Genomic DNA, 25,338 nt, shown 5'->3' with positions numbered 1-25,338 from the left:
CTTCTCCAGGGGATTTTCCCGACCCAGGGATCAAACCTGCATTCCCATTGGAAGGCAGATTCTTTACCACTGAGTCACCTGGGAAGCCCAGTTCTGCTGTGCCCTGCCCTATTCCTTGAATCTGCTCTGAAGCTCTCCTCCTTACACCTACTCACATCTATAGAAGAACCAGTGTCTAGAAGTAGGTTTGACTCTTCCCCCAAATGGTTTGCATTGCTGTGGTCTGTCCACTTCCCCAGTGAGTGCTTGTTTGCAAGGAGTGGACGTCTTAAATGATACCACCAGTTGCTAGACTGAGAGTCCTCCACCACCTGCCCTTCTCATATGACCTATTTGTGCTAATTTGTGTGTGGTGGACCAAATATAAAGGGTGAGGGTCAGAGAAAGTTTAATTGAGAATAGGGAGCCAAGCTGAATTTTGAAAGACATGTTGTAGAAAGAAGGGAATGGTACTCCTAATGGGGGGGGGTGTTATATGCTTGATATGTGAATAGGCGGGGAGAGCAGGGCAAAAGATGCATTTAGTTAAGTGTAGGACAGTGAGGGTAGGGAATTCATGAGATAAGACTTCTCCTCAGAATATAGTTCCAAGGCCCTGCCACAGGAAAACCCCAATTGGTTTACTTTGACCTGTTGCATAATCTTTCACTTTTACCTTTGCAGAAACCATACTTACCATGTCAGTGTCTGACACAGGGCCAAAACTGGTCACATAGATGTCAGTCTTCACTTCAGTCACTGCATCTGGTTGAAAGAAAATAGAAAAGCAGAGTGTTAGGAAAGCCTGTTGCCTTAGCTCACATAGAGTCCAGTGCTGTTCTCCAAAAGAAAGCGAACTTACTACTTCTAAGAAAGAATATTTGGTAAAATCATAGGAAAACCCCTCAAAAAACTCTCATTTGTACTACTTCTTCACAGAGAATGTGCTCAGTATAGGAACAAAGTCCATCCCTTTAAATACCATTGAGAGTAACAGCAGAATTCCCAAACTCCAGAGCCTTTGGAGATCTCCAACACTCACACAAGCTGGGATGTCACACCAGGATTACCCTTACCTGTGGCACATTACAGATGTTCAGGACATAGGATGATTGCACTGCCACTTCCTAGCCCACTTAAAGTAGGGAGGGGATGTGTGACTGGTTTTGGTTATAGGAAGAAGAAATATGTGTCCCTTCCTTTGGAACAAATAATTTCCAATGCAAGACACTCCCTGCCATGGTAATCATGGAAACATATGTTTATATGGAGCTACTATAAGACTGAAATGGCCTGGAATGATGATCCAGAACTTGGAGGATAAGTGCCCTGGAAAGTTGCCTGGACCTACAATAGATTTTGCATCAATGAGAAGTAAACTTCTGTGGGGTTAAGTGACTGAGATTTGGAGATGATGATAGCCCCTGATATACACTTTGCATGTTTCCATTATAACTGTCTGTTTACTTGTCTGCTTTCCCACAAAACGCAAGAGCTCCTAAAGGGCAGTGTTCCTGTTTTGTTACCTGTTTGTACTCAGTAGATAGAAAAGGAGCCTGTTAACTCTGAAAGTGCTCACTGAACATTTTTGGTATTAATGGATGAATCTTATCACATATATATTTGCCAAGTTGCAAAATGATACTCAGAGAAGTGAAATGACTGCACTGCTAAGTTTCCCCTTTCCTCCTTCTGTCAGCCCTATTTACTGCATTGCAGCCAACCCACTCCAACATACCTCAAACAGAGCACAGGATAGCCTTCTTCAGCTTCTCAAAGTCAATGAGACCCTACCAAACACCTCATCATTACAGTTAACTCAAGCAAGGCTCACTCCAGTCCAGCATGAAAGTGAAAGTGTTAGTCACTCAGTCGTGTTCTACTCTTTGCAACCCCATGGACTGTAGCCCACCAAGCTCCTCTGTCCATGGGATTCTCCAGGCAAGGATACTGCAGTGGGTTGCCATTTCCTTTTCCAGGGGATCTTCCCGACCCAAGGATCAAACCTGGGTCTCCCACATTGGAGGCAGGTTCTTTACTGTCTGAACCACCTGAGGTTCCCTCCAGCCCAGCATACCTGACCCCAGCAGCACATGTCAGTAGCACAGCTAGTACACATAAAGCCCACATAGGACTTGATAATCAGGTTGGTTACTGCAGTCAATGGCACTATTTTCTTAATTTTAAAATTTATATTTCCTTTTCTAATTGAACTATAGTTGATTTAAAATATTATGTTCATCTTAAGGGTACAATATTGCAACTCAATATTTTATAGATTATATTCCATTTAAAGTTATTATAAAATATTGGTTGTAGTCCCTGTGCTGTATATTACACTATTTCTTCTACCTCATGGAAAGGTAATGGACAAAGCAACTCCATTTATAGCATGTTTACTATATCCATCCAGTCCTGGGTCCTAGCCTAGATTTACTTTATATCTTGTTGACTTCCCATTTTCCAGAGCCATCCCTTAGGCTTAATACATTGCTCCTCTATACAGGCACATATTATACTCAAGGACACTGCACACATCCACAAACATTCCATTTTCAAAAGAGACTATGAGTATCATTTAATAATCATCAAAGATATAGTCAATTCACCAAAACACACAATTTACTTCCAAGCTTATTCAGCAAATAACATGTCTCAAACTAGAGTTGTATTTTAAGTATTTGGACTTTCATCTAGAGCACAGTCTTCCCCCTATTTCTGTGCTTCAAGGACAAGAGACAATACTTCAGAATTCAGAACATACACCCTAAAGATTTGTCCCTTCAGATACACTGCCACATTCACTGGCTGTAGAAACATTGCCCTACCCCAAAGTACATAAAACACAATTAATTAATGGGAGAGATCACAATTACAGTTGAATCCAATATTCCAGGCAGGACATAGTTAGACACAGAACAACTTTCTAAACCAATTTAATTGTAAAAGTGGGCTTCCCAGGTGGCTCAGTGGTAAAGAACCTGTCTGTCAATGCAGGAGATATAAGATGCTGGTTTGACCCCTGGGTTGGGGAGATCCCCTGGAGTAGGGCATGGCAACCAACTCCAGTATTCTTGCCTGGGAAATCCCATGGACAGAGGAGCCTGGTGGGCTACAGTCCATAGGGTCACAAAGAGTTGGACACATCTGAAGCTACTTAGCACGCAAGATAGTTATGCAGATTAAAAACAGGCACCCATACTATAAAAGAAAAGAAAGTGAAGTTGCTCAGTCGTGTCCAACTCCTTGCGACCCCATGGACTGTAGCCCGCCAGGCTTCTCCATCCATGTAATTTTCCAGGCATGAGTACTGGAGTGGGTTGCCATTTCCTTCTCCAGGGGATCTTTCCGACCCAGGGATTGAACCTGGGTCTCCCGCATTGTAGGCAGATGCTTTACCATCTGAGCCACCAGGGAATCTTATAAAAGAAAAAGGAGAAGACAATTAGTAGTGATAAAGTCAGGAGACTGCTTTAGTTCCAAGAGGACAGTGGAGTCACTGTAGGTAGAAAAGAAGAGTCTTGGGCTGGGATAGGAAGGCTTACTTACATTCTGGATCTGACCTTGACTTTCTGAATGCCTTAAGATTTTTTTTTTTTTCCTTTTGGCTTTTCTCTTGTACAGGAGGTTTGTTACCAAACACATTTGAATTTTCTCTCTGCTCTGACTAGGAACTCTGACAGTGCAAAAAGCATGTGACTAAAAGTGTCCAGTGGTAGCAAAAGGCAAGTTTATTCTGCTGCCTGAAGAAGGTAGGTCAGTATGATCAGGCCACCAAAGATGGCTGTTCTCTTGTTCTCTGTACATCCACCTGCTGGACCAGTCTCTGCTTCACCTACAGCCCACTCCCATGACTGATCTTCTCTCTTAGTCATAGAGGCTGATAAGTAAATGCCTACTCACTTCTGGCCCCAGTTAGTGACTGATCTAATCTTAAGATCAGAACTATCTCCACTATGATGATTCATCACAGTGGCAGTGAGGGGTGCACCCCTCTACTGCTTTCCCTGGCAACTGATAAGCATCAACCTAACATCAATTCCCCCCATTACTGGTAACCTCCTTCCCACCCATTGATTGCTAAGAAGAGGCTGCTTTCCCAATGAACTAGGTCTCAGCCAAGCTTCAGAACTTTCTCTGACTTGGAAGCAGGGAAAGACTTAGGAAGTTTGGTCTATTACAGTGGACACAAATTCATTCTTACTCTATTTCTGTCCCATTTTGAAAGAATCTGGTAGATAAGAGAATTAGGGGAATTGATACTAAATGAAGGGTAGGTAAAGAAGTGGGGAGAAAGAAAGAAAGAAAAAGAGAGGGGAGGGAGGAAGGTAATTAGAATCTGATTAGAGGGAAAAGCAGAATTAGAAAGGATGAATGACAAGAGTGAGAAGAGGAAATTAAAACAGTTAGACAGCAAGAGATAGCAAGAGCTAACAGAACTAAAGAAAGACAAAGCAAGAGAAAAATGCTAAAAGAAAAAGAGAAGTAATGCTCTTGTCACCAAAGAAGCCAGAAATCTCTCAAGGAGTAGGGTATGAAGATAGGGATTGTCACTTGTATCATGGCAGCACAAGTGACGGAGGGCTCTGAATTTATGTTACCATCCTTAGATCTCTAGCCCTCTACTCTAAGAGCAGGTAAACACATGGATATTTGACATTTCTCCAGTGCCCCATACAGGGACCACAAAGCCCCAATTACTAAATCCCATCTTTTGACTAGGAAATCTAGGTGCTTTGGAGCAGTATATGTGCCAACACACAGAAGTACCCTGCAGAAGTATTGTACAGTGATTAACAGCATCACTAACTGGATCTGAATTTAGGTTCTGTCATTTACTCTTTGTGTGCGTTTTGTCACTTAACTTTTTTATGCCAGTTTCTTCATCTGGAAAATTAGGATAATGATACCATATATTTCAGAATTGCTCTGAGGATTTAAGGAGACAGTATTGAGGCCAGTATTTAGAACAAATCCAGTGCTCACTATATGTTAGCTGTTGCTGCAGCTTAATACTATTCCAGAGGCGAGGCCACATGAGCCACCCATAAGGCCAGGTGGACACAGAACTCACCCAGAAGTCTAAGGTCCTCAATTCCAGACAAAGAAGAGAGTATCCACCCACCACTCCAGCTCCTCTGTGTGAAGGAATAATTAGAAGTTTGCTATTTCATTTAATTAAATGAAAAGACCAGTGAATTAGACTAAAATTAGTGAGGGCTACAATTCATAGTCTAGCCCCTGTTGACAGCCTTCTCCTTTTTCAAATGTAAGAAATTATTTAATTGGGAGATGAGTGGAATTCTTTCTTATTTTTAAACAAATACTTTCTTTGTTCCTTGGCTCTTTTTAAATTACTTTGAAGATCTAATTTCCTTCAAATATTACCTTCTGAAACTAAAGGTTAACAGAATTATCTTTTCCTTTTGCAAATTTACTGTGGTATTGCAAGTAAAATTCCAATAAAATAAATTGGAAGTAAAATATAAACTTGAAATTTATATTTATATAAACACACATGCCTTTAGCCCTCAGCAGGACTCCCATTGGTGGGGAACTTATCAACCAGTTCCTAATGTCATTCCAACTTGCTTTTGATCTGAAAGAGTAAAGATAAGCCAAATAGCAAGAGATCACTATGTTTATGTTAACTATGAGGCTCATGTATGTGCTGTGTGCTTAGTCGCTCAGTTGTGCCTGCCTCTTTGAGACCCCATGGAATGTAACCCAGTAGACTCCTCTGTCTATGCAATTTCCCAGGCAAGAATACTGGAGTGGCCTGACATTTCCTCCAGGGTATCTTCTTGACCCAGAGATTGAACCCACGTCTCCTGAGTCTCCTGCATTGCAGGTGATTCTTTACCAACTGTCATCTCACAATAAACTGTATTTCCTTGTTTGAATTAAAATAGATCCCCATTAAGCTGTGGATTTTGTTCTTTGAGCACAAACCAGAGTAGGTTCCCCAACTCTAGCTTCTCCACTCCAGCACACATACAAACATTTGTCTTAGTACTGCCCTTTGGATCCATTCAACAAAGTCTGCTTCCAGTTCTTTTGAGACTTAAAGACTTTCAGAGATTGAAAAAAATTGATCATGCTACCCCTAAGTCTGATCTTTTTATTCCTTTCCATGTCATGATTTTAAGCACCCTCACTTTTCCCATTCACTTTCCTCTGGCTTGGGTCTAATTTTTTTTTTTAACTGGCACTCTGAAATATGTTTTATGATGAAACTGTCACAAGTCTATTAGAGACAGGATTATAAAATGAACAATATGAACAAAAGCCAACCATACCCCCTTTATTTCATTATAGGCTATGATGGACTTTTCAATTCTTCCCAGTAACAGTCTTTCTGAGAATAGTGAGGTTTTAAGGACTGGAACTTTGACTAAAAGAACAAAGCCCTGACTTTTCTGTATTCTTACTTCTGTATCACTGGAAATTTTAGAGAATAATTGCTTCTTGTTGTGCATGCTTTTCATTGTGAGGAGAGACTAACCTACTAGAAATGAGTTTCCATGTGACTAGCGGGTCTGCTAGCAACATGGATTTAGGGAGTGGGCTATGGACAGGGTCTCAGAGATCTGAGAGTTGGAGTGCTCTGTTCTGTTAACGGCCTTCTCATTTCTCTTTGATAATCCTTGGGGACAGAGATACTGTAAGTACTCAGTGACACACCCCTCTCCCAACAGCATTAATCACTGATAAGCTCTTCAGAGGAATCACAAACAGATGGTTTAGGGAAGCAGATATAACAAAAGTCTGTGTTAGAGATCCTAAGCTCTAATCTAAACTCTGCAGTTGAGTAATAACCCTTTTGCAGAGTGTTTGGGCACAGCTCATAACTTTTGACATTTGGTAGGCTAGAGGTCTAGCACTATGTTTATGCTACTCCATCTAGTGTCTGACACTTGGAATGTACAGCAACTCTTAATAGCTAGCTGCATGCAACATATGTTTATAACAAAACATCAGTAAGAAATACCACAAGATTTAAAAGAGACCACAATCACTACCAACTTAACAACTGTGGGTTCTCATTAACTCTACTATTGCTAGAATCTTGATGCTCACAAAGGTAATATAGAACACACAACTGTTCTTATTTTCTCTGGAGCTACAAATCCAAGTATTGCCTTCATGGCATCCAGTCCCATCATTTTATGGCAAACAGAAGGGGAAAAAGTGGAAACACTGACAGATTTATTTTCTTGGGCTCCAAAATCATTGCAAACAGTGACTGCAGCCATGAAATTAAAAGATGCTTGCTCCTTGAAAAGAAAACCATGACAAACCTAGATAGTGTATTAAAAAGCAGAGACATCACTTTGCCAACAAAGGTCTGTCTAGTCAAAGCTATGGTTTTTCCAGGAGTCATGTATGTATGTGAGAGCTGAACCATAAAGAAGGCCAAGTGCCAGGAATTGATGCTTTCAAGTTGTGGTGATGGGGAAGACTCTTGAGAGTCACTTGGACTGCAAAAATATCAAACCACTCAATCCTAAAGGAAATCAACCATGAATATTCATTGGAAAGATTGATGCTGAAGCTGAAGCTCCAATACTTTGGCCACCTGAGGCAGAGAGTTGACTCACTGGAAAACACCCTGATGCTGGGAAAGACTGAAGGCAAAAAGAGAAGAGAGTGGCAGAGGATGAGATGGTTAGATAGCATCACTGACTTAATGGACATGAATTTGAGCAAACTCTGGGAGACAGTGAAGGACAGGGAAGCCTGGTATGCTGCAGTCCATGGGGTTGCAGTGTGTCGGACATGACTAAGAGACTGAACAACAAGAACCCTATCACAAGGGAGATTGGAGGGCAAAGATACTGCAGGAATGTCCTTCCATAAGACCCATATTAATGCCACTAGAAGCACTGAGCACTGTAACCAGTTTTGAGAAAAGTCAAAATACCATTTGAGTATTTTCTTTACATGGGCCAAACCCTGAATATTAATTATTTTTTTCCTACCCATTTCTTTACTACATTGGTGCTTATTTGTTGCTTTTGCCACTGGTCCTCTCTTCTGTAACATGTATTGAACAAATAAAACCATCAGACAGCAGCCTCTTCAGTGGTTCATAACCCTTTGCTGAAAATAGAGGCCACTCCCAAGAGCCAGTAGGATTTCCTTGGGGCAAAATTATGAGAAATTTAGAGAGGGAAGCAGAAGCAGTGCCCAAAAAATTACCAAGAAATAAGTTGGAGAATGACTACATGATGTGTTCTCCACTCTAGAGACACGTCCTTAAGCCAGAACAAGCTGAAAGCCAGGGGAAAAGCAATATAATTTTTAAAACAGCTGAAATATTCTAAAATGTTACAAGGACATTCTGATATTTTTCCAGGGCCTACTGATTTTGACCTTATGCATAAAATTAATAAATGGTAAATGGAATCTGGAAACTTGGGTTAATCCTGGTCCAACCTCAAGTTAACTATACCTTAGTTTCTTTATCTGTAAAAAATGGAATCGATTTTGTTATGATTCCAACACTAAAATCACTGGCCATAATCGATTAAAAGAGGCTACCAGAGGGACTTATACTGTCACTGTTATTGTTTGGAACTTCCAGATAAGATGGCACAGGTAATAAACACACAATAATGAGACATAAAACATAAAAAATATAATTGTTTCAGATAAAAGATCAAAATGTCATGTAACAGAAAAAAATCAAAGATGTACACAATATTGAAGCCAGAGTTCTGGTCTGAAAAGAAGAGGTAGAGTGAAGAAACTAAAATATTTCTTTGTACAAAAGGAGAAATTGGAAGTACAATATTATACAAGCACAAGACAGTAAGAAAAAGAGGGTGAAAAACACAAATTCAAACAAAGTTAAACTGGTTTTTGGCATAGTGGAGTAACAGCATTACAGCCTTTCTTTCCCACTGATTATAAATAAAATTTCTGGATAAAATACAAAAGCAACTATTTAAGCACTCTGAAAAGTGAAAAAGAACAGGTGGTTTATGGAAGGAAACCAAAACTTGGAGAAGCAACCCACAGGGAAATACATTTCCTGTGTTTTTTTTCTCTTCTTCTTTTCTCTTGTAGCTCTGCTTCAAAGGCAAAGCTACATAGTGGGATAGTGGCACAAACAGCCAAAACTCCTGACAAAAAACATCTGTCCTACCAGAGAATCAGGGGAAAAGGCAACTGCAGACCAGAGGATGGGGAATCCCAAAGTACAGAGGGTTAAACAAGAAGATCCAATAATTCTTCCCTCAAAAAACATAGGTTTACCATTAAGAACAAAGGAAACGAATCCTGAATATTCAATGGAAGGCCTGATGCTGAAGCTAAAGTTCCAATATTTTGGCCACCTGACGGGAAGAGTGAACTCATTGGAAAAATTCCCACCCTGATGCTGGAAAAGGTTGACGACAGGAGAAGGGGGCAACAGAGGATGAGATGGTTGGATAGAATCACTGACTCAATGGGTATGAATTTAAGCAAACTCTGGGAGATGGTAAAGGACAGGGAAGCCTAGCATGCTGCAGTCCATGGAGTTGCAAACAGTTGGACAGGACTTAGCAACTGAACAACAACAACATGCCCCTAGGACACACCCAAGGCAGCATGCGCAAAGGCTTTGACAAGTACACTATGATTTCACACTAAATTTCACATTAGTCCTGAGTTACACAAGTATAGGACAGACTCAAAGCCATATAGCAAAGGTTTTGATAACTGAATTATTAAGTAATATGTAATCCACAGCCCAAGTCTTGAGACTATCCCCTCAGTGATAACATGTGGAGATACACCAAGTGCAGTATAGCAAAGATCTTGAAAACGTAAAGATCTGGGTATCACCATCCAGAGAAAGCAAGGCAGACCTTGCTGCTTAACCAAGCTGATTCTCTGCTAAAACAAACAAACAAAAAATCAACATTCTCCAAAGCATTATGACAAGGCTGAGGCTCCACATAATATGAGTCAAAATGTCTAGAATAGAATTCAGCATTATTTTACTTAGAAAGAACTAGAAAAATATTGCCAATTCTGAAGGGAAAAGACAACAAAGGTGAAATATAACACAATACAGATGTTGAAAATTTCAAAGATTTTTAACTCCAATTATAACTAAGTTACATGAGGTTAATGAAAATACATTTTAAATAAACAGAAAGATGAAGTTCTCACAGAAAAATTAGGAAATACAAAAATAACCAATTTGAAAATTGAGAAGTGAAAAAATGCAGTCACCAAAATAAAAACATTCACTGTATGGTCTCAATAGCAGAACAGAGATGACAAAGGAAAAAGTTAGTGAATTTGAGTGATAGAAATTATCCAATGTGAAGAACAGCAACAAAAATGTCTGAAAAAAATATGGAAAGAACCTCAGGGGGACTCTGAACAATGTGATACTCTCCAACACATAGAGCACTTGAATTCAAGAGGGAGTGGGGAAACAAACTAGTAAAGAAAAAATATACTTGAAGAAATAGAGCTCAGAAACTTTTCGAGTTTGGTAGAACACACAAGTTTACAGAAACAAACTATTATACAGACTCCAAACAGAAAAGAATGAAAAATAAGGAAAGCTTGCTTAGACATATCATAATCAAACTGCTAAATACCAAAGATGAAGAAAAATCTTGAAGGAAGCTATTAGAAAAGAACACAGTCTGTGAAGGGGAATAATTACTTGAAAGACTGACGATATATCATCAATTCACAGACAGTAGTGAAACAAAATCTTTAATATGCTTATGGAAAACAGCTGTTAACCTCAGAATTCTATATGCAGTAAAAAATAAGCTTCAGGAGACATTCTCAGATTTAAAAAGACAAGGGAATTTGCTACCAGCAGACTTGTTCTATAGGAATTCTACATAAATTCTTCAGATTTAAGGGAAATAATGCCAGGCGGAAATTAGATCATCAGGAATAAAGTAAGAACAACATAAATGGAAGTTCTGGATATATATAAAAACATTTTTCATTTTTAAGCTCTTTAAAATAGTTATTACTGCTGAAGGAAAAAAATTAAAACATTGTCTCATGTGGCTTTTAATGGGCTGTTGATATAATAGTTAAGACATCCATAACATAAAGGTCATTTAGATGGGAAATGGATGTATACTGTTACAAGGCTACATAATTTACTATAAGTGGAACAATATTAATTCTAAGAAGAGTGTCAAATCTCAGCTGTGAAGATGGCAATCCCTATAGCAACCAATGAATCTCACAAAGAAATATTTCTAAAAAGGCAATCAATAAAATAAAGATAGTCAAATATGTCAAAAAATCAGAAAAAGGAAAATATATTAGCAGAAAAACAGAGGGGACAAATAAATAATAAAATGATGAATCTAAGCACAAAAACTGATGGAATTCAAATAGGAAATATACAAATCCTATATTATTGTTGGACACTGTAACATCTCTCTTTCAGCAACTGATAGAATGTGTACAGACAAAACCAGTGAATACATGGAAGACCTAAACAATATTTTCGACTAATGTCACCTAAGTGATACTTACGGAACACTCTACCTGCAAAAGAAGAATACCCAATCTTTTTCAAGGACATTGGAACATTCACCAAGATATCCCATAAAACAAGCTTTAACAAATTTAGAAGAATTGAAGTCATATAGACTATGATCAGTGACCATCAAAGAATAAAAATAGTAATTAATACAGAGAAATATCTGGTAACATTTGGAAATTAAAGAACAATCTTCTAAATAACCCATGGATCAAGACAGAAGTCACAAGTGATGTTTCAAAATATAGTGAACTCAATAAAAATAAAAATACAACACATCAAACCTGTGGGATGCTCACAGAGAAATACATAAGATGGAAATTGACAGCACTGAATCTCCAGGAAAAAGAAGACTCTAAAAATCCAAAACCTAAGATTCCATCTCAAGAACTAGAAATATATAAAAAACAGAAACACTAAAAATGAAACAAGTGGAATCAAAAATAGAAAAACGATTGAGAAAATCAGTGAAATTAAAAACTTGCTCCTTGAAAAAAATGGAAAAATATACAAAACTCTAGCCAGACTTTACAAAAACCAAAAAGAAAAGACAAAAAAATCTATGAGTATCAGGAAAAATATAAGAGTATATCACCAAGACGGGCAGAGTTAGGAACTTCAGGGTTTTGTCTCTCCATAAAGACAATTAATAAGCTTGGGAAAACTGTAAGAATCAACTTTTACAGAACCCTACAATCTAGTAAAAAACTTATAACCACCAAGGGAATATGTGATGAAGAAAACTGCTACTGCAGCCATAAAGATGTCAGCCCACACGCCTGTTACAGGTTCCCATTGCCTGAAGGAGTAATACAAATCTTATTCTCAAAAAATTGTGGTTAAGGGTTTTGACCTGAATGGCAGCTCCCTCAAAGAGGGATGCAATGGCCTACCTTTGTTTCACCCAACTGGGAGCATTCCCAGAGCTGTGGAGGCTTCCTGAGAGGCATAGCCAAAAGCATTTGAAGACACAAATATTGACAGCAGCAGCCTGAAGCTAGGAGTAAACAGTTGAGACAAACAACAGACTGAAAAGTCTGAGAAGAAAAAGTTTAGAAAAGGAGATACTTGGGTGAATAAAAATTTTTATAAAGTTCCAGCATATACCAAGGGATTGATAAGTTCCCGCATAGGCCCAGGGCTTAACACACACTCAGGCTTGAGAAGAACCTAAACTTTCACATTTGGCTAAATTTCAGACCTCACTAGAAATGAGAAGTGGACGATAAGGCAGAGTCAATTCTCCCTAAACAAATCTATAAATTAAATACAGTCCTAAATAAAATCTAAGGGTATTTTTTAAGAAATTCATGAGTTGATTCTAAAATTTATATGGAAAGGCAATAGAGCTAAATAAAATTGCCAAAACTAATTTTTTAAATGTGTTCTTAATTTGGAGGACTCCATTATAGGATTTGAGTGTCTCAAGAGTTACTATAAACATACATTGATCAAAAGAGTCAAAGAGTATACATCAATCAATGGAACAGAGTACTATGTTAAAAAATATGGCCAGACATATACGGTCAATTGAATCTCAACAGTGTTTATAATGCAGTGTAGAAAATACAGCCTTTTCAATAAGTTGTGCGAGAAAAATCGGCTCAAATCCGTTCAGTTCAGTTCAGTCACTGAGTCCTGTCCAACTCTTTGCGACCCCATGAACCACAGCCTTCCAGGCCTCCCTGTCGATCACCAACTCCCAGAGTTCATCCAAACTCATGTCCATCAAGTCAGTGATGCCATCCAGCCATCTCATCCTCTGCCGTCCCCTTCTCTTTCTGCCCCCAATCCCTCCCAGCCTCAGGGTCTTTTCTAATGAGTCAACTCTTCGTATGAGGTGTCCAAAGTATTGGAGTTTCAGCTTCAGCATCAGTCCTTCCAATGAACACCTAGGACTGATTTCCTTTAGGATGGACTGGTTTGATCTCCTTGCAGTCCTAGGGACTCTCAAGAGTCTTCTCCAACACCACATTTCAAAAGCATCAATTCTTTGGCACTTAGCTTTCTTCACAGTCCAACTCTCACATCCATACATGACCACTGGAAAAACCATAGCCTTGACTAGACAGACCTTTGTTGGCAAAGTAATGTCTCTGCTTTTGAATATGCTATCTAGGTTAGTAATAACTTTCCTTCCAAGGAGTGTCTTTTAATTTCATGGCTGCAGTCACCATCTGCAGTGATTTTGGAGCCCAAAAAATAAAGTCTGACACTGTTTCCACTGTTTCCCCGTCTATTTCCCATGAAGTGATGGGACCAGATGCCATGATCTTCGTTTTCTGAATGTTGAGCTTTAAGCCAACTTTTTCACTCTCCTCTTTCACCTTCATCAAGAGGCTTTTTAGATCCTCTTCACTTTCTGCCATAAGGGTGGTGTCATCTGTATATCTGAGGTTATTGATATTTCTCCCGGCAATCTTGATTCCAGCTTGTGGTTCTTCCAGCCCAGCGTTTCTCATGATGGACTCTGCATAGAAGTTAAATAAGCAGGGTGACAATATACAGCCTTGACGTACTCCTTCGCCTAATTGGAACCAGTCTGTTGTTCCATGTCCAGTTCTAACTGTTGCTTCCTGACCTGCATATAGGTTTCTCAAGAGGCAGGGAAGGTGGTCTGGTATTCCCATCTCATTCAGAATTTTCCACAGTTTATTGTGATCCAAACAGTCAAACACAGTCAATAAAGCAGAAATAGATGTTTTTCTGGAACTCTCTTGCTTTTTTGATGATCCAGCGGATGCTGGCAATTTGAACTCTGGTTACTCTGCCTTTTCAAAAACCAGCTTGAAAATCTGGAAGTTCATGGTTCACATATTGCTGAAGCCTGGCTTGGAGAATTTTGAGCATTACTTTACTAGTGTGTAAGATGAGTGCAATTGTGCGGTAGTTTGAGCATTCTTTGGCATTGCCTTTCTTTGGGATTGGAATGAAAACTGACTTTTTCCAGTCCTGTGGCCACTGCTGAGTTTTCCAAATTTGCTGGCATATTGAGTGTAGCACTTTCACAGCATCATCTTTCAGGATTTGAAATAGTGCAACTGGAATTCCATCACCTCCACTAGCTTTGTTCATAGTGATGCTTCCTTAAGGCCCACTTGACTTCATATTCCAGGATGTCTGGGTCTAGGTCAGTGATCACACCATCGTGATTATTTGGGTCATGAAGATCTTTTTTGTACAGTTCTTCTGTGTATGCTTGCCACCTCTTCTTAATATGTTCTGCTTCTGTTAGGTCCATAGCATTTCTGTCCTTTATCAAGCCCATCTTTGCATGAAATGTTCCCTTGGTATCTCTAATTTTCTTGAAGAGATCTCTAGTCTTTCCCATTCTGTTGTTTTCCTCTATTTCTTTGCATTGAACATGAACTCAAATCCTTACATCACACCTTATACAAAGTTTAACTCAAAATAGATCTTAGACCTATTTGTAAAACCTAAGACTATAAAATTTCTAGGAAAAAAACATAGAAAATGTCCAGGAACTTGGGTCATGCAAAATCTTTTTTTAGATAGGACATAAAAGTCAAAATGGAGAAGGCAATGGCACCCCACTCCAGTACTCTTGCCTGGAAAATCCCATGGACAGAGGAGCCTGGTGGGCTGTGGTCCATGGGGTCGCTAGGATTCGGACACGACTGAGCGACTTCATTTTCACTTTTCGCTTTCATGCATTGGAGAAGGAAATGGCAACCCACTCCAGTGTTCTTGCCTGGAGAGTCTCAGGGATGGCAGAGCCAGGTGGGTTGCCGTCTCTGGGGTCGCACAGAGTCGGACATGACTGAAGTGACTTAGCAGTAGCAGTAAAAGTCAAAAACTATAAAAGAACAAATTATTGCGTTAGACTCATCAAAATTTAAAACTTCTCTTTTTCAAAGATGCTATTTAAAGAATAAAAGGGCAAGTCAAAAACTGAAGAAAAATTTTCATTTCACATTTCTAACAAAGGATTTGTACACAGAATATATAAAAAAACTTTCAAAATTCAGTAATAAGGGATAAAACAAGCCAAAAATTTTTGCAAAGCATCTAAACAGATATTTCAACCAAGAAAATATACTGGTGGCAATTCAGCACATGAAAATATGCAATCAGGAAATGCAATTTACAACCACAATATGATACCATTAGTAACCTGTCAGAAGAGCTATAAGGGGATTTTCCCAGTTGATAGAACTATTTTGTATCTGAGCTACATGATATTAGTTACATGATAGTATATCACAAAGAGTGAATTATACTGAATATAAGCTGCATATTAAGTTTTAAAAATATAAAATTTGATTAAAATTAAACAAAAGTGAAAAAAGCATAAAGACCCCCATTTAAAACGAGTCTACACATCAAAACTAATGAAACAGAACAGTATGTCTGGAAACTGTCCTATGAATACATGAAAAGTTGATGTATGGGAGGACAGACATTATATATCAGTGAGAAAAACATTTACTAATGAAAAATGTACCAAACTACAAGTTATCCATACACAAAAAGTACATCTCTACCTCATACCACATATAAGCATCAATTACAAGTGTACTAACTTAAATAGGAAACATAATTCATGAAAGAAGGAAACTGAAAAACCAATGAATGTAAGATATCCAACATCACCAGATAATGAGGGAAATGCAAATTAAAGAGAGATACCACTTTACAGCTATCAGCAAAAATTTTAAAGCATGAGAGTACCGAGTATAGGTTAAGAACTGAAACAAAAAAAAGTTTCATACAGTGTTGTGGCGGGGGTGGGGGTAGTAAAAATTGGTACAACCATTTAGGAGAGCTATTTGGCAATATTTGCTGGCACTGAGAGGTGCATATCTTATAATCCAGTTATTCCACTGACAGATTCAAAAGAAATTCCTACCCATGTGCACAAAGAGACATGTACAAGTATGTCCACTTGGGGTTTGAAATGTGATCCTATGTACACTTAATGGCATTGTAATAGGCATCTTTCAGCAAATAAAATTATTTATTTCCCTCAGAAATCTCCTATAGGGACTCCTTTGCAATCACTGTAGATTAACACTTTCCAAGTGAGATGTGGTCATATTTCCTTTGTTGTGGAATAAATTAATGTGATGGTCCTGGCCAAGCTGAGCAGAACCCAGGCTTTCTGCCTGAAGTCAGATACCTTCACTTTGCAACTCAAAGTAAGCAGTTTTTCCTCCCATGTCTTTGTTACAGTTTTCCTATCCTTTTGACCCCACTAAGAATTTTATCTTCCAAACACACTGTCTGCCAAGCTGACCTTCCTTAATCTTGGTGTTAAACCAGAAATCTTCCATATATTTCCTTTTCCATCAGTATTAGCCATCATCTGTTCTTTTTAATTTTTCTTATGAGGAACCATCCTCTATGTTGATATTCAGCTTTGAAGTTGTTATAGCTTTTTGCAGTACTCTTTTTTTCATTAATTTATTTTTTAATTGAAGAATAATTGCTTTACAGAATTTTGTTGTTTTCTGTCAAACTTCAACATGAATCAGCCATAGGTATACATATGCCCCCTCCCTCCTGAATCTCCATCCCATCTCCCTCCCCATCTCACCCTTCTAGGTTGATACAGAGCCCCTGTTTGAGTTCCCTGAGACACACAACAAATTCCCATTGGCTATCAATTTTACATATGGTAATGTAAGTTTCTATTCTACTAAACATACTATCTCCCACCAAACCCTGACATTCACAGATTCAGACTGGGTCTGTGAGGGTTTGCTGTTCATTTTTACCCTGTTACACTCTTTCTCTCAAACACAGCAGTGATGAGAAACAAACAGCCCTGTACTTAGAACCAGTACCGTTGAGACTGGGCCCCAGCTCTACTGTTTGTTGACTAAGTTACCTTAATCGTTCTAGTCTTAGTTTCTACACTGTGAAATGGGGATATCAGTATCTGTATCTGCCTTCACAATTCCATTGTGAGAATTAAGTAACAGATGCTAGATGTGAAAAAATACTTGGAAGTTGTAAAAGGGCACCCATAGTAAAGGATCTTGAGTACGGAGTTTTGAGTTAGGTAAAATCAACAGGCAAGGCTGTATATTGTCATCCTGCTTATTTAACTTATATGCAGAGTACATCATGCAAAATGCCAGGCTGGATGAAGCACAAGCTGGAATCATGATTGCCAAGAGAAATATCAATAACCTCAGATATGCAGATGACAACACCCTTATGGCAGAAAGCAAAGAACTAAAGAGCCTCTTGATGAAGGTGAAAGAGGAGAGTGAAATAGCTGACTTAAAACTCAACATTCAAAAAACTAAGATCATGGCATCTGGTCCCATCACTTCATGGCAAATAGATGGGGAAACAATGGAAACAGTGACAGATTTTATTTATTTTATTTTCTTGGGCTCTAAAATTACTGCAGACGGTGCTGCAGCCATAAAATTAAAAGACGCTGGCTCCTTGGAAGAAAAGCTATGGCAAACCTAGACAGCATATAAAAAAAAGAGACATCACTTTGCTGACAAAGATCCATATAGTCAAAGCTATGGTTTTTCCAGTAGTCATGTACAGATATGAGAGTTGGATTATAAAGAAAGCTGAGCACCGAATAATTGATGCTTTTGAATTGTGGTGTTGGAGAAGACTCTTGAGAGTCCCTTGGACTGCAAGGAGATCAAACCAGTCCATCCTAAAGGAAATCATTCCTGAATATTCATTGGAAGGACTGATGCTGAACCTGAAGCTCTAATGCTTTGGCCACCTGATGCAAAGAGCTGACTCACTGGAAAAGACCTTGAGGCTGGGAAAGATTGAGGGCAGGAGAAGTGGGCCACTGACTCAAAGGAGGACAAGGAGGCCACTGACTCAAAGTACATGAATATGAGTAAATTCCTGGAGATAGTGAAGGACAGGGAAGCCTGGCATGCTGCAGTCTATGGGGTTTCAGAGTCGGACACAACTTAGTGATTGAACACAGCAACAAAATCAATGGGAGACTCAGGGACACCAACTTCCTTGACTAAACCTTGTCCCTGATCCCCAGCTGATCTAAGGCTACCTCCTAGTAGACACTGCTGATAGCCATCCCCATTAGAGGATGAGGAAATGACAAAATAAAACAATAATAATGCTGGGAGATTGCTATTATTTGTCATTCAATGTCTACATTTATTATTGGTCCTGGCCTTTTCTGGATGCAGGACTGGAAGACATATTTGGCTCTACTTCACTTTGAGCTTCTGCTGCTACAGTTCCCATGCTAGGCCAGATTTGCCTATTATCCTACTGCAAAGGATTCTAGACCAATATAACATTAAAAAGAGGTGTTAAAATATTTGAAGGCAGAAAACCTGCTTCCTGACTTTTCTTACCTTTCACTTTGCCATTCTCATCATAAATAAGACTTAGCAGTAATTCTGGCATCCTAAGTTTAACTTTCTGCCAAGCAAATATACTTCTTCACTCTCAAAACCAAGAGTCTCCCCAATGATCTATATCCCAATCTATGACTCAGGGTTCAATATCCTTGTACCTCCCTGGTAGGTGGCTCCATGCTTAATACACAGGTAACTCCACTTCTGCCAACACTGCAGGAATCTCATTTCCTATAGAAACCTCACAGTAAACTAACTGTCCTTAACCAAATTGGACCTCAATGCACTTGCCATCTTATGCATGAGGAAAAGTGATATTGGAAGACAGTCTTCCCAGTAGATCTTCACCAAGAGGAGTATGCTAATAACAATCTGTGTAACACCCCAGCTGTTTTCTAGTCTTGATAAATGCCATATTAAGTGCTTCTAGATACAACAATATATTTGAACAGCTTCCTGTCTGTCATTCCAAACTCAAAATCCCTTGGATACCTGATTTAAATTATATTAACTACTCATGTCAGCATTTTCTCTGGGCCAACCAGAATACATATCTGTTAGTGCTGAGATGGAATTTCTGAGTCACATTTTATCTTTCACAGTTTCTGCATGATGTTGAACAAGGTGTCAGTGATTCTGAACTGAGAGCTTTCCATCCACATTCAATTAAATACACTCAGCAATTCTTGGGTTTGATCAATACTGTTGATGGATGGTTTAATTTTCAGTTTTCTCCACTAACAATCTCCATGACAGCCTCTCCTGGAATGTTGATGTGACAGATTGTTATGTAGTCATAGAAAATTTGGTTTTAACCCTTCATGTCTATTTAAAGTAGTCTAGCGTGCAGACGATGCATAGCAATGCACAGTGGAATCACCTGAATATTCAGGTTTATATAAGAGATGGTACCTGGAAACACAGTATGCAAAACTGCTAAACAATGTAAATTCTAAAAGAAGAAGACTATATCTAGGCATTTCACTCACAATGTCATTCTATCAAGTCAAATCTCATTTATAACAACTAGTAGGGCTCTCAGGGAGGGACTTTTGGTGTCCCCAAATCAGAAAAATCACCTTATGTTATATCACTATCGATGGCACCGATGTGGCCTGAGAGATTATTGCAACCTTCTCTAACCCTCAATATCCCCTGAGAATTATTGGATTTAATCTTTTATTCCAATGGGTTAAGACATCACCCATTGCTGCTTATTCTTAGCCTGTTTGCCAAAGTTCTCTTCTACCTCCATGGACAACCAAATTACCTGATTTCTGTCCACACTCCCCTCTGAGTTTTGACTATGTTAGCTGGGTCTTTGAAAACTTCAACACTTTTTATACGTCCCAGTGATATTGCCACAGATCAATTTACATTGCTGCACTCTTCCAGGCAAAATACCCCTTTCCATAAAAACAGTAACTTTCCTCTCAACGACTACCATGAGTGGAGCATTCTGGTAGGTGATCATTCTCTGAACAAACAAGGTTTCCCAAAAGAAACTTCATTACGTCTCCTGGACTAGGGATTAGGATAAAGAGTATATTGACCAAAGTGTATTGACCAATACTGGACCTTGAGAGGAAACAAGATGACACTTGATCCTCCTTTCAACAGATATGAATTACCAGCCTAAATTTCAGCTCAGTATTCAAAGCCAGATGACCATTAACTCCTCCTGTGTCTTTCAAGATTCTAGTAATCATCCATCTAGTTGCCTTCTGACTCTACAGCTGGCTTATAGACATTTCCACACTTCATTATTTTCTGCTAGATTCTATCTCTTTCTTGGGAATCAGTTGGGATAATCCCAAAAAGTGGAGTTTTTTTTAAAAGAGTTGTTAAACACACAATACCTTGGCCCGCTCTGATTCCTGGTTCAGGAGATTAGATCCAAAAAAGCCATCACAGTGGTATGTCTCCTACCTTCAGGATGTTTCAAAGGCTTTTCAAGCCTTCCACTTAGTGTCCCTGGTGAAACAGTGGTCTTATTCCACCTATGGCAAGGGTTACAGAAAGGTGGTGTCTGAACCAGCTCAAAACTGTGACTAGCTCTCACAGGCAAGGCCAAAGGTAATGTATCTATGTAGTTTTGCAACAATGCCTCAGAAAACTCTCCAAGTTGTATATTCTACTTTTCTTTCTTTTCTCACCCAGCAAATCAACTTTTCTTGCACTCCTCTTATGATTTCCACACTGTTGCCTGGTAAGTGGTTTATTACTCTTGGCATAGTCTCTACACCAGTTGGATTGTCTACTTGGACTCTCACTTCCAATTTCACTCCTGAGTATTTTCTTTCAGATATTTCTCATCTGCACATTCTTCAGCCTGCAAATTAATCATTCACCACCTAGCTTTAACACCAAGAATTCCAGCCTGAGTTTGAGACACTGGGCCCTTGCTTTTTCCAGACAGACAAAAATCATGATACAAGCACCTAAATAACTAACCCCTTGCCAAAGGCAAAGAAGTAAATGCTACAGAGATCCTACTAAAGACATGAGGTTTAGATAAGCAGTGGTCAATTCCAACTGACGGGAACAATAAAAGTGATAATATATTTATGGTGTTAGATTTTATAAAAAATACTTTTGTATATCTTATTTCACTTGATTCTCACAATAAACCTGGAAGGCAAATATTCATTCATTAAGCAAATACTGAGGACTTACTATGGACTAAGCAGTAACTGGCAATTTAGCAACAAATCAGGGTCAAAAAATCCCCACACTCCTAAAACTTATACTCGAGGGTGGGGGAAGCAGATAAAATACTTGTAAACTATGGTAATGCAATAGATGTTATAGGGAAAATAAAAGCTGCAATCTGGATGTAAAATTTTAAATACAATTGCCAAAAAGGCCTCATTGAGCAGGTGCCATACAAGCAAGAGGAAGCCAATATAATAATTCAGGTGAGAGATAAGGGTGATTCACACCAAGCTGGTAGCTATAGAGTTGATGGGAACTGGTTAAATTTTGGGGTGTTTTGATGGCAGAATTTGTTACTGGATTGGATTTAGAAGGAGTCAAGTTTCCTATAATGTGTGCTGGTTACCTTTATTTTGTAGCCAAAGGTCTGACGTGATGGTTTAGAGAGGTCAAGTGACTTTTCTAATGTCACTCATCTAGAATGAGCCAAAATAAAATTGTAAATTTAGGTCTCCTAGCCTAGGCCTGAAGACTGCATGCTGGAAAGGGTATTTAGATTGTGAAGAAAGAACAAGACCCTAAATGGTAGAGTTATGAGTGCATGCTAGACTAAGGACATAATATGAATAAAGCCATTGCTGGGCTCCTAAACTGCTGACGGTATTTCTGCTAGACTAAGACATAGGCCTCTATTATGAGTGCTAAGCACTCAAGGCAGGGAACAAAGAAATTAATGACTAAAAGAAGAGAAAGAAGGCAAAAGAGTTATGAAATCAAAAGGTGATATTCAAATGAAAGACACTAGGACAAACGAGATCAGACAAAAGCAGTGAGAGATCACAATTGTATACAGAGCTCTTGAAGAAAGTTGAGCACAGTGAATAGGAACTAGTGAAAATCAGGTATTCCTCCACAGTTCACACAGTGAAATGATGAAGTGTTCAAGACAGAAAGCAACAAGGGGTCAGGTACTAGAAGCTGGTTTACAACTCTTGGTAAATGAGGCAGAATAAGAAGTTGATGCCACAGAAGAAAATAATTATTTGTATAATAACTTTGTGCCAAACCAAAAGATATGAATCAGCAGAAAAGAAAGCAGAGACAAAAATCAAGGCGTAAGGGATCACAAGGAGAACCTGTCAATTATATCCCATTCATGGTTTTCCTATACCTCTTCTATGGGCAAAGCTCTGTGCTGAGCACTCCAGGGGAAGAGAGCAATTAATAGGACATGGTTTCTGCCTTCAAGTAACTTGCTAGGGAAGAGGAAGAACAAAGGAGACAAAGCATAGGACCACGTTATCGCCCAGTCTGTAGCTAGCACTATTTCCGTGTGAAGGCTTCCACATTGCTGACTATTTGTAGCTAAAGCCAAAGGATTCCAGTGAGAGAAAAGCAAGAAAGGTCTGACAAAAAATCCCATTGAGAAATCTCTCCAGGGCTTGACTATTTAATTAATGCTAACTAAGTCTATATACCCTCATTAGAGGGGCATAAAGAAGAATATCTTGATACTCCAAGTTCTTCCCATGGTCTACCCTAAATACCTCCTGTAGTTATTCCATCCTGTCATGTTTTCAGAGACAGTGGTGACTATCCGGAGGTACTAAATAACCACCATGACAATGGAAACATTGTTCTGGTTATTTAAAAGTGAACTTTAAATGATTTATGTATTTTTTAATTAGTTTTTTTTTTCAAGTGGTAAGTTTGAAAAATGCTGTGCTATAAGACAAGGCACTTTTTGGATGTTATGTAATAAACTGGTGCAAAAGTCAGGCAATGAATTAAATCTCTGCAGTCCTGACCTTGAATATATTCCAACTATCGAGCCCCATGCCTTCTTTACACTGGTTGGTAGCTATCTACTTCTCCATACTAATAGGATCCCAGGAAAAAAATGGTCGAGAGAAGAGGTAGAGCAGGAAGGTGCTATACTAGTAGCTAATCTGTGGTAACAGGTAGGTCTCAGATCCATTGAAAGACTATAAAAGATACTTATTTATAGAAACACAAGCTATTACAAGAGCTATTATTGTAAAGTTGAGTTTAAAAATGGATTTTCTAGGGGATCAAGATGGTGGAGTAGGAAGACCCTGAACTCAGCTCCCCTCAGATATGTATCAAAACTATAACTACATATAGAGCAACTCTCACATAGAATGAGTTCAAGACTAGAAGAATGGCTCTTCTACAAGCAAGGCTGTAAAGAAAGAACTACACTCAAGTCTGGTATGTAGGGAAAAGAAGCAAGTTGGTTGGGTCCTGCACCCTGAATGGGTGACCCCAAAGAGCAGGGGGGAATCACAGGCTTGAGGATTCTCCCTGGAGAGCAAGTGGTTCAAGCCACATATTAGGCATCTCAACCCTGAGGACTAAGACGGAAAAAGAGCCCACTTAGCTGGTTTGGTAAACAACTTGGCTTATTAGAGGACTGTAGGAAACCTAAGACTCTACTTGTGAGGAGCACATGCAACCAACTTGCTTGCTCCCAGTTCTAGCACAGACATATCAGCTGAAAACTGAATTGTTCTCTGGTTGACCAGCCAGGACTGCCCCAGCAGACACCCCAAACTGAACCAGGCTCCTGCTCCAACCCATCCTGTTTCAGCACTGCTCCTCGCTAAGGCAGAGATGGTCATTGCCTATGAACATGCGTGCCTAGAGGGAACAGAGCCAACTGAGGCCTCAGTCCTGCCTCTGGGTAAGGTAGACATCCACTGCCAGTGTGTGTGTGTGTGTGTGTGTGTGTGTGTGTATGTGCATGTGTGTGTACACATGTGGGCACCAGTGAGGAAACAGAGACAGTTCAGTTCTTGACTCTGCCTCTGGCCTTGGCAGAGACGACCACTCCCTACACACACATGTATGAACACACTGGGAAAGAAGTGGAGGCAGCTCAGTAGTGGAGCTACAACACTTCCTAGCTCAACCCGGCCTCTAACCAAGGTGCACACACTGTGGAACAAGTGGAATGAATTCAGAAGTGCAGGCTTAAGTCCTCATATCCTGGCCATACCCTCAATAAAGACAGAGACTATCACATTTGGGAGAAGCCCAACTCTCTCAGAGTTCATGTTCCAGCCTCTTGAGCCCCAGCCCCACTCCCACCATTGAGCCTAGGACAATCCCCAGTTCAAATCCAGCTCTGGTTCCAGGCACTCCAAGCCTTACCTTCCACAGAGACTGTAGCTGATAGAGCACACCAAGAGAAGATGCAACCTGTGGCCACCACATGCCCACCTTTCACACCAAAGCCACTGATCATACACAGACTACAAAGGATGTTCCCACACAAGGATACATACTCAAGACCAGGATTGGTAACTATTTTACCTAATTTCATAGAGACAAACAGAGAAAGTTAAACAAAATAAGATAGTGGAGTATGTTTCAAATGAAAGAATAAAATAAAACCCCTGAAAAAACCCTAATGAAACAGAGCTAAATAATTTATCTGATCCAATTCAAACCAATAGTAATAAAAATGCTAACTGAACTTGAGTGAGAATTTCAACAAAGACCAGAAAATATAAAAAAGAACCAATCAGAGCTGAATAATACAATAACTGAAAGGAAAAAACACACTAGAAGGAATTAACAGCAGATTAGCTGATGCAGAAGAAAGCGTAATTGATCTTGAAGTTAGAATATTGGAAATCACCTAACCAGAACAGCAAAAAGAAAAAAAAAAAATAATGAGGATTGCTTAAGGCATCTCTGGGACAACATCAAGCATACTAACATGTACATTATAGGGTTTTCAGAAGAAGGAGAGAGAGATATATAGGGGTAGAAAATGTATTTAGTGAAATTATGACTGAAAATTTCTTTAACCAGAAGAGGAAA

The 25,338-nt window shown here is 39.2% G+C and overlaps 1 protein-coding gene across 2 annotated transcripts in view; it reads right to left on the bottom strand.

The window, feature by feature from the left end:
• The window catches only part of GABRA3 (gamma-aminobutyric acid type A receptor subunit alpha3), a 242,931-nt gene that overhangs the window by 97,505 nt on the left and 120,088 nt on the right, over positions 1–25,338 (bottom strand). For both annotated transcript variants that reach the window (XM_086388135.1, XM_086388136.1), the window contains one exon: positions 677–744. In XM_086388135.1, the coding sequence (XP_086244261.1) occupies positions 677–744 (68 nt within the window). The remainder of the gene's footprint in view (positions 1–676; positions 745–25,338) is intronic.

The sequence above is a fragment of the Bos grunniens genome, chromosome X (genome assembly GCF_055505025.1).
Source record: "Bos grunniens cultivar Pamir isolate PY7600 chromosome X, Bosgru_T2T1.0, whole genome shotgun sequence".
In the NCBI taxonomy this organism is placed as follows: domain Eukaryota; kingdom Metazoa; phylum Chordata; class Mammalia; order Artiodactyla; family Bovidae; genus Bos; species Bos grunniens.
This window is presented reverse-complemented; position numbering and strand designations above follow the sequence as displayed.